Below are 8,482 nucleotides of genomic sequence, written 5' to 3'. Positions count from 1 at the left end.
TTGTAGAGATGAAGTCTCGCCAAGTTGTCCAGGCAGGTCTTGAACCCGCAGGCTCAGGCAGTCCACTCACCTCTGCCTCCCAAAGGCGCGGGATTACAGACTGAGCCACCGAGCCTGGCTTAGACCAACCTTTTAAGCCAGAGTGGTGCTGTGGTAAAAAGAGCTTTATGATATAGTGTCCAAATGCAGCTGCACGTGTTTTGCTCAGGACAGAATTGTCGTTTTTGGTGACAACTTTTTGGTGAAATAATTTTAGATTTGCACAAAAGCTGCATAAATAGTATCAATATTTACATTATACACTTTATCCTGATTTCTACATTTAATCACCTTTGCTTTATCATTTTATTAGTATGTCTGTATGCCAGAACTGTCTTTTTTTTTTCCTGAGTCAGTGTCTCACTCTGTCACCCAGACTAGAGTGTAGTGGCACACTCACAGCCACTGCAGCCGTGACCTGCTGGGCTCAGATCATCCTTTCACCTCAACCTTCCAAGTAGCTGGAACCACAGGTGCACACCACCACACCCAGCTAATTTTTTGATTTATTGTAGAGACGAGGTCAGGCTGGTCTTGAATACCTGAGCTCAGGCAATCCTTTCACCTCTGCCTCCTAAAATGCTGAGATTACAGGTGTGAGTCACCTCACCCAATTCAGAACTGTCTTTTAAAATCAAACCTTAAATATTGAGATTTCCTTACCCCTTCAAATGAGTGTTTTTTATTGTGACTCATTGCTTTTTTATGGCTAGCATAAAGGTAACATTTGATCATAAATTGAGTTATATTTCAGCATTGAATAAAAGAGACAAATTTCTCTTTCTAACAAGCTTTTATTTTAGTGTTATCTGAATGTATGGATTAGAAGTTCATGCTAGGAATCTGGGCTGGAAATCGAAATTTGGAATTCCTTCATATAAACAATAGATAAAGAAGCTTTGCGGAGGTGGGATTGGCAGTTGAGGGAAACTGCCAGGAGAGAGAGGGGCACGCCTCATCAACAAGGGTACCTGCATAGTGAACGTTTGTATACCTAACCCTAATTGTACCCCACGTCTTTAAAATAAACTTCTTAAAAAAAGACGCTTTGGGTATGTCTGAGGTGGGCTAAAGAGACAAGGAAGAAGAGAAGAGGGCCCAGGCAGCCTTGGGAACACCAGCATGGAGAGGTAAGGGGAAGTGTGTCGGGAAAGAAGCTTACATTTATTTCACAAGGTTGTTATAGACAGTTAGTGCTTCCCAATTAGGAACATAGACTACTTGTTCTTAGTAATCCTTTGAGTGATTATGTAGATTATTTACGAGAATGGCTGTTGTATAATTAGAACATTTTTTAACTCTGGAGATATTTTTTCTTTATTCTGTTATCGTTGATTTGTGAGATATGTGGAGAAAACAATGTTTATAGTCAAGATTGGTTTGTTTTGCTTTCTAGTACAAATTGCCTGTACACACAGAAATCAGCTGGAAAGCAGATGGCAAAATCATGGCTCTTGGCAATGAAGATGGGTATGTTATTTGTTTCTTTAAAATAAAAAATTTGCAATTGCACATACATTTGATTACAAGCAGCTGATGCCATCTGTGATGTTAGTTGAGTATTCTGATTTATTCTTGATATCCTCGACTGACCTAGAAATTTGCGCTGCCTTTGAGAACTATAGAACTATTTGGATATTATTTGGCTACACTGCGTTTTGGCCGTCTCATGCCTCACAAAATGCTCTTCTGTATTGAACTGCCTAAATGTCACTTCATTGTTTTAAAGTAAGCTTAGGCAAAAATGCTTTTTAGGTCAGACTCTATGTCCTGCCCAATGTTAACCATAGTAGTATGGCCCTAAATTAGCCATTGTTTTATCAGTTCTTTTTTTTTTTTTTGAGTTGGAGTCTCACTCCATTGCCCAGGCTAGAGGGCAGTGGCACGCTTATGGCCACCACAACCTTGACCTTCAGGTCTCAGGCCATTCTTCCACCTCAGCTTCCAAGTAGCTGGAGCTACAGTTATACACCACTAAGCCCAGCTAATTTTTTGACTTACTATAAAGACTAGGTCTCTCCATGTTGGCCAGGCTGATCTCAAACCCTTGGACTCAAGCAATCTTCTCACCTCTGCCTCCCAAGTGCTGGAATTACAGGCATGAGCCACTGCACCCAGCTATTAATACAAAAAATTTTACCACTCGTTAGAATTTTTGGGACATTGTTAGCATATTTTTGTTGTTGTTGAGTTAGAGTATCATACTCTGTCGCCCAAGCTGAAGTGCTGTGGCACGCTCACAGCCACCACAGCCCCAACCTGCTAGGCTCAAGTTATCCTTCCACCTCAGCCTTCCAAACAACTGGAACTACAGGCACACCCCATCACGCCCGGCTAATATTTTGATTTATCATAGAGATGATGTCTCACCAAGGTGCCCAGGCTGGGCTCAGGCAGTTCTCTTACCTCGACCTCCCAAAGTGCTGAGATTATAGACGTGAGCCACCGCACCTGGCCTGTACCTGATTCTTTATGAGAGAATGAACTTTGCAGTGATGGAAAGGGTTATCCTTTTCCATCTCACCTTTCCTTGACTGATAGAATAAGGGAGATATCTGTCTGCTTTGGGTTGTAATTTGAGCATCCATCTTTCTTGTTTTGGTGTTTCTTATTTCAGATCAATAGAAATATTTCAGGTTCCCAATTTGAAACTGATCTGCACTATCCAGCAACATCACAAGCTTGTGAATACCATTAGCTGGCATCATGAGCATGGCAGCCAGCCAGAACTGAGCTATCTGATGGCTTCTGGCTCCAACAATGCAGTCATTTATGTGCACAACCTGAAGACTGTCATAGGTAACTTTGCTTTCTTTCATACTGGGGATGATACTGTGGGTTCAGTGACTTTCTGTCTAACAGCCTAATACATATTTTATCATGAACATGAATGAATAATTTTCATACAGAAAATTCTAGAAGTGGAATTGCTATGTAAAAACAAAGTATAGTTTTTTTTTATAGCTATTGCTAAGTGTCTCTCTGAAAAGCTTATGCCAGCAGTGTTGTACACGCACGCACGCGCGCACACACATTACACACAGCTCATTGCCATGTTTGGTTGCATCTGATTCTCACAATCCTGTAATGTGGTGGGTATTGTTATCCTCAGTTTCCCAATGATCAAAAAGAGGCCCAGAGAGGTTAGCTGACTTCCTCAAGTCCCATAGCTAGTATACAATAGAGCCTCCATTCTAGTTCACATTGTCTAATTGCACAGTCTGCATGTGTTCTAGCAAGTACATATTTCATATCTGATGGGTTAACTTTTTTTTTGAGTTGGAGTCTCACTTCATTGCCCAGGCTTCCAAATAGCTGGAACTACAGGCGCGCACTACCGTACCTGGCTAATTTTTGATTTATTGTAGAGATGAGGTCTGGTCGAGTTGCCCAGGCTGATCTCGAAGCCGTGGGCTCAGGTAATCCATTCACCTTGGCCTCCCAAAGTGCTAGGATTACAAGCTGAGCCACCGAGCCCAGCCAATGGGTTAACGTTCGTATGTGTGTGACTTATTCCTTAAGGATGCTTACATTTCCTTGGACTCCCTCCAGCACCTAGAAGAGCCATAGTAGGTTCTTTTTTTTTTAATATGGGTGAAATGGATTGCTTTTTTCCTAATATGAAGAAATCCTAATCTGACACTAAACCGTTTTCAGACTGCTACAAAAAATGTGCTCTCAGCCATAGTGAAGATAGTTGAGTTTTTTGTTTGTTTGTTTGTTTTTGAGTTGGAGTCTCACTCTGTCACCCAGGCTGGAGTGCAGTGGCATGCTCATGGCCACCGCAACCTTGATCTGCTGGGCTCAGGTGATCCTTCCACCTCAACCTTCCAGGTAGCTGGAACTACAGGCACACACCACCACACCCGGTAATTTTTTGATTTATTGTAGGCATGAGGTCTCACCAAGTTGCCCAGGCTAGTCTTGAACCCGTGGGCTCAGGCAATCCTCTCACCTTGGCCTCCCAAAGTGCTGGGATTATAGGCATGAGCCACCGCGCCCAGCCAGTTAACATTTTTAATTGCTCTAGAACTGGCAGGGTGCAGGGGCTCACATCTATAATTCCAGCACTTTGGGAGACTGAGACAGGAGGATTGCTTGAGCCCAATAGTTTGCGATCAGCCTCAACAACCTAGTGAGGCAATGCTAAAAAAAAAAAAATAGCTGGGTGTGGTGGCATGTGCCTGTAGTCCCAGCTATTCAGGAGGCTGAGGCAGCAGGATTGCCTGAAACCAGGAGGTTGAGGCTTTGGTGAACCATGATTGTGCCTCTGCACTCCAGCCTGGGTGACAGAGGGAGATCCCAACTCTCAAAATAATAATAATTTCTCTAGCACTAACTAGTACTGATTTTCTCAGAATCCTATTTGTAACACCCCCAAATTATATATTTTTTGGTTCTAATAGGGGAAATCTTGAATTAAAAGCAATATGAGAAATGTATTTAAGTGTAGATATATTTACACATGTATTATTACAGTAATAAATAGTAGGCCATGTATAACTAATGAACATACGTTAGATGGCTGATCCTGGTCTTTATGATTATTATTGAGATTCTAAGTTAAACATCCACTTGCTATGTATCTACTAAATAGTAGAAAAGGAAGAAAGCTGCCAGAATCAATTTCATTTTATTTTTCTTATTTTGAAATAATTCAAACTTAGAGGAATGTTACAAGAATTGTACAAAGAAATCTCACATACCCTTTCCTAGATTCATCCATTTTTCATGTGCTGTCACATTTGCTTTATTCTGTGTGTGTGTATGTATTTTTCCTACCCATTTGAGATTGTGTTGCATGCATCATGCCCCCATATCCCTTAATGTTCGTATATCTTATAAGAATAAAGGTATTCCCTTATATAACCAGTTCAATTAACAAATTCAGTTAGTTTAACTTAATAACATACAAGTGGTTCAGTCAGTAATCCCAGTACTTTGGGAGGCTAAAGCGAGTGGATTGCCTGAGCCCATGGGTTCGAGACCAGCCCAGGCAACTTGGCGAGACCTTGTCTCTATAATAAATCAAAAAAATCAGCTGGCATTGTAGCGTGTGCCCGTAGTTTCAGCTACTTGGAAGGCTGAGGCAGAAGGATCGACGCTGGGGTGGCCCTGAGTGTCCCACTGCACTTCAGCCTGGGCGACAGAGTGAGACTTCAACTCAAAAAATAAATAAAAATAATAACAATTATACAAGTGTGATCTACTCCTAAAAATATATACAACTATTATTTGTCCATTTTTTAAAAATAGTTTGCCATCCATATTCTTGTTTTGTTAGTTGATCCATTAATGTTCTTTATAGTAATTTTGTTTTCTCCAGCACAGTTTCCAATCCAGGATCACCTATTTGCATTTTATTGTCTTATCTCTTTAGTCTCCTGCCTTCTAAAACAGTTTCTCAGTCTTTTTTATGAGAGACAGGTTCTCACTCCATCTCCCAGGCTGGAGTGCCGTGGCACAATCGCAACCTAATGCAACCTCAAGCTCCTGAGTTCAAGCATTCCCTCCACTTCTGCCTCTCAAGTAGCTGAGACTACAAGTGTGCGCCACCACACCCTGTTAGTTTTGGGGGTTTTGGGGGGGGTTTTTTGTTTTTGTAGAGACAAAGTCTCAGTATGTTTTCCACATTGGTCTCAAACACCTGAGCTCAAGTGATTCTCCCACTTCAGCCTCCCAAAGTTCTGGGATTACATGATGTTGTTGAAGAATACAGGCCATTTTGTAGATGCTTCCTCATTTTGGGTTTGTCTAGTATTTTCTCATGATTAGAAGCAGATTATGCAATTTTAGCAAGAATATAGTATAAATGATAGGTCCTTGGTATCATTTCCAGAAGGCATAATTTCATTTTGATGGCTTTTAGAGGGAAACAGTAGCTAACACTTGTGACAAGTTTATATGCCAGGCACTATGGACGTGCTCACACTCTTAATCATGCCTGCTAAAAAATCTCCTAGAAAGTGTATATGACAGGATCTTGACTCTTGCCATGTGAGTGCTTTCCCATCTGTCCTTTCGTTTGCTTGTTTTTCATGGTTATAGCAATGACATCCTTCCTTTGCCTTTCAGAGAGCAGTCCTGAGTCTCCAGTGACTATTACAGAGCCCTACCGGACCCTCTCAGGGCACACAGCCAAGATTACCAGTCTGGCATGGAGCCCACACCATGACGGAAGGCTGGTCTCTGCTTCCTATGACGGGACAGCCCAGGTGCTGTGTTCTTGACCCTGTGGATCCTTCACTGTGTGCTCTGATTTGTATTCTTTCTTCTTTCCCCCAGTTGTTGACAGATTTTCCTTCCCCCATTATCATCTTCTGCAGAAGGAGACTTTCTAGGGTATAGTATAGTAGGCATTTTAGTTTTATTCTATGTATCTAGCTCCTTGGCTAGTTAAGACTGATTTTTTATTCAGATGAAAGGGAAAATATTGATAGGAACTAGCTAAATCCAAATGTTTTTTCAGATTTCATTCTGTCAATATAGTAGACTAAAATGATGTGAAACATGCTCTCTACTGTTCAAACACAAATGTTGGCTAACAAATCACAAAAACAATTTTAATAATAAATTGGTAAGTCAGAAATCTCCAGATTCTAAAAAATAAAGATGAACCGGGCTCGGTGGCTCAGCCTGTAATCCCATGCCTTTGGGAGGCTGAGGTGAGTGGATTGCCTGATCCCGCGGGTTCAAGACCCGCCTGGGCAACGAGACCTCTCTCTACAATAAATCAAAAAATCAGCCGGGCATGGTAGCGCATGCCTGTAATTCCGGTTACTTGAAGGCTGAGGCGGAAGGATCGCCGGACCCCAGCAGGCGAGGCTGCGGTGGCCGGGAGCGGCCACTGCACTCCAGTCTGGGCAACCGAGTAAGACTCCAACTCAAAAATAAATAAATAAAATAAAATAAATAAATAAAGATGAAATGTCAAACCAGATCTATATGCTAGAACTTTCAAGTATCAGAACCTGAAGCAGACCTTAGGAGCTGGGGACCTAATGTCCATAATGGATGTCTGCCTCAGTGTTGAGTTGTAATTGAGCTATCTACACAAAGCTGGGAGCCATGAAGTGCTGCCTTCTGTAAAATTGAGATCAGAATAATTCCAGAAATGGAAAGGAAATTGACCAGTTGCACAGGGACTTGGGGACAAAAGAATCACCCATGATAAATTAGAATCCTAATTTCTAGATTAAGCGTGGGCTATTATCTTCATGATACCAGAACCCTCAGCCCCCAAATTAACGTACAGTACTGATTCGGGACAGTGAAATCCGTTGGACACCAACAGAAGCTCATTCAAAATCATCCCCATAGAAATGCCTGTGCATCTCAGAGCACATAGGCTTACTCCCGCAGGAGGTGATACGCTCTGAAATTGAACTCCTAAGAGAACATTACAAATCACAAAGAAATAAGAGTCCACAGATTTTTAAAATTTTAATTAGAAGACGTATGCCCCCTCAAGCAACAGAATAACCAGAATTTGTCTGTCATTTGGTTTGTGGGCTTAGGTGTGGGATACTCTCCAGGAAGAGCCCCAGTGTAACTTCCGAGGGCATCGAGGACGACTCCTTTGTGTAGCGTGGTCACCTTTGGATCCAGACTGCATCTACTCAGGGGCAGATGACTTCTGTGTGTACAAATGGCTCACTTCCATGCAGGATCATTCTCGTCCTCCTCAAGGTCAGTTGGAACCTGGAACTCATAAAATACTTACCTGATTATTCTTCTCCCTTTCTTAGTAGTTGATCAGGGTTGAGCAAGGAAGACATTCATGCGGGGCAGTATGTCAGGGTGGCTTGGGATCTGGGCCTAAGCAAGGAACAGCCAAGAGGGGCCTGAGGGCAGCAACCCCAAATAGTAAGGCACACAGCTTGCTCCCAGATGATGGTCTCTAAATGTCATTCTCCATGATTCTCCATGTCATTGCTCCCAGATGATGGTCTCTAAATGTCACTTTTAAATGTCTTAAAAGTGTCTGTGGCATCTTGGAGAAATGACTGGTTCCACGTTGGGACAGGGATAATATACAATGAGCCTGGAATAATTATCTTATGCCAGAGAGGAAAGAAGTACTCAAAGAATTAAGGAAGTTCATCAAAAGGACAAAGGAGACAGCTTGAAGTAGCTCTCACTGATCAAATGTGAGACAATTCAAACTTAAAAACAAATATGAGAATTCCATTTCTAGCTAAGAAAGATTAACTGGTATCAGACTTGGCCACCTGCCATAAACTACTAGAAAACTAGACCGAGCCGGACTCGGTGGCTCAGCCTGTAATCATGCACCTTGGGAGGCTGAGGTAAGTGGATTGCCTGAGCCCGCGGGTTCGAGACCCACCTGGGCAACTTGGCAAGACCTCATCTCTACAATTAAAAAATCAGCTGGGCATGGTCGCACACGCCTGTAGTTCCAGCTACTTGGAAGGCTGAGGCG

At 42.3% G+C, this 8,482-nt stretch overlaps 1 protein-coding gene across 2 annotated transcripts in view; it reads left to right on the top strand.

Moving 5' to 3' along the window:
- Positions 1 to 8,482, top strand: part of GEMIN5 (gem nuclear organelle associated protein 5) — a 51,702-nt gene that overhangs the window by 18,688 nt on the left and 24,532 nt on the right. For both annotated transcript variants that reach the window (XM_008072747.2, XM_008072739.2), the window contains exons 12-15: positions 1,436 to 1,509; positions 2,657 to 2,838; positions 6,115 to 6,254; positions 7,557 to 7,728. In XM_008072747.2, coding sequence (XP_008070938.1) covers positions 1,436 to 1,509; positions 2,657 to 2,838; positions 6,115 to 6,254; positions 7,557 to 7,728 — 568 coding nt within the window. The remainder of the gene's footprint in view (positions 1 to 1,435; positions 1,510 to 2,656; positions 2,839 to 6,114; positions 6,255 to 7,556; positions 7,729 to 8,482) is intronic.

The sequence above is a fragment of the Carlito syrichta genome, unplaced genomic scaffold, assembly GCF_000164805.1.
Source record: "Carlito syrichta isolate Samal-C Ts95f unplaced genomic scaffold, Tarsius_syrichta-2.0.1 Scaffold115602, whole genome shotgun sequence".
Classification (NCBI taxonomy): domain Eukaryota; kingdom Metazoa; phylum Chordata; class Mammalia; order Primates; family Tarsiidae; genus Carlito; species Carlito syrichta.
Note: the sequence above shows the minus strand (reverse complement) of the source record. Positions and strands in the feature narration are given on the sequence as shown.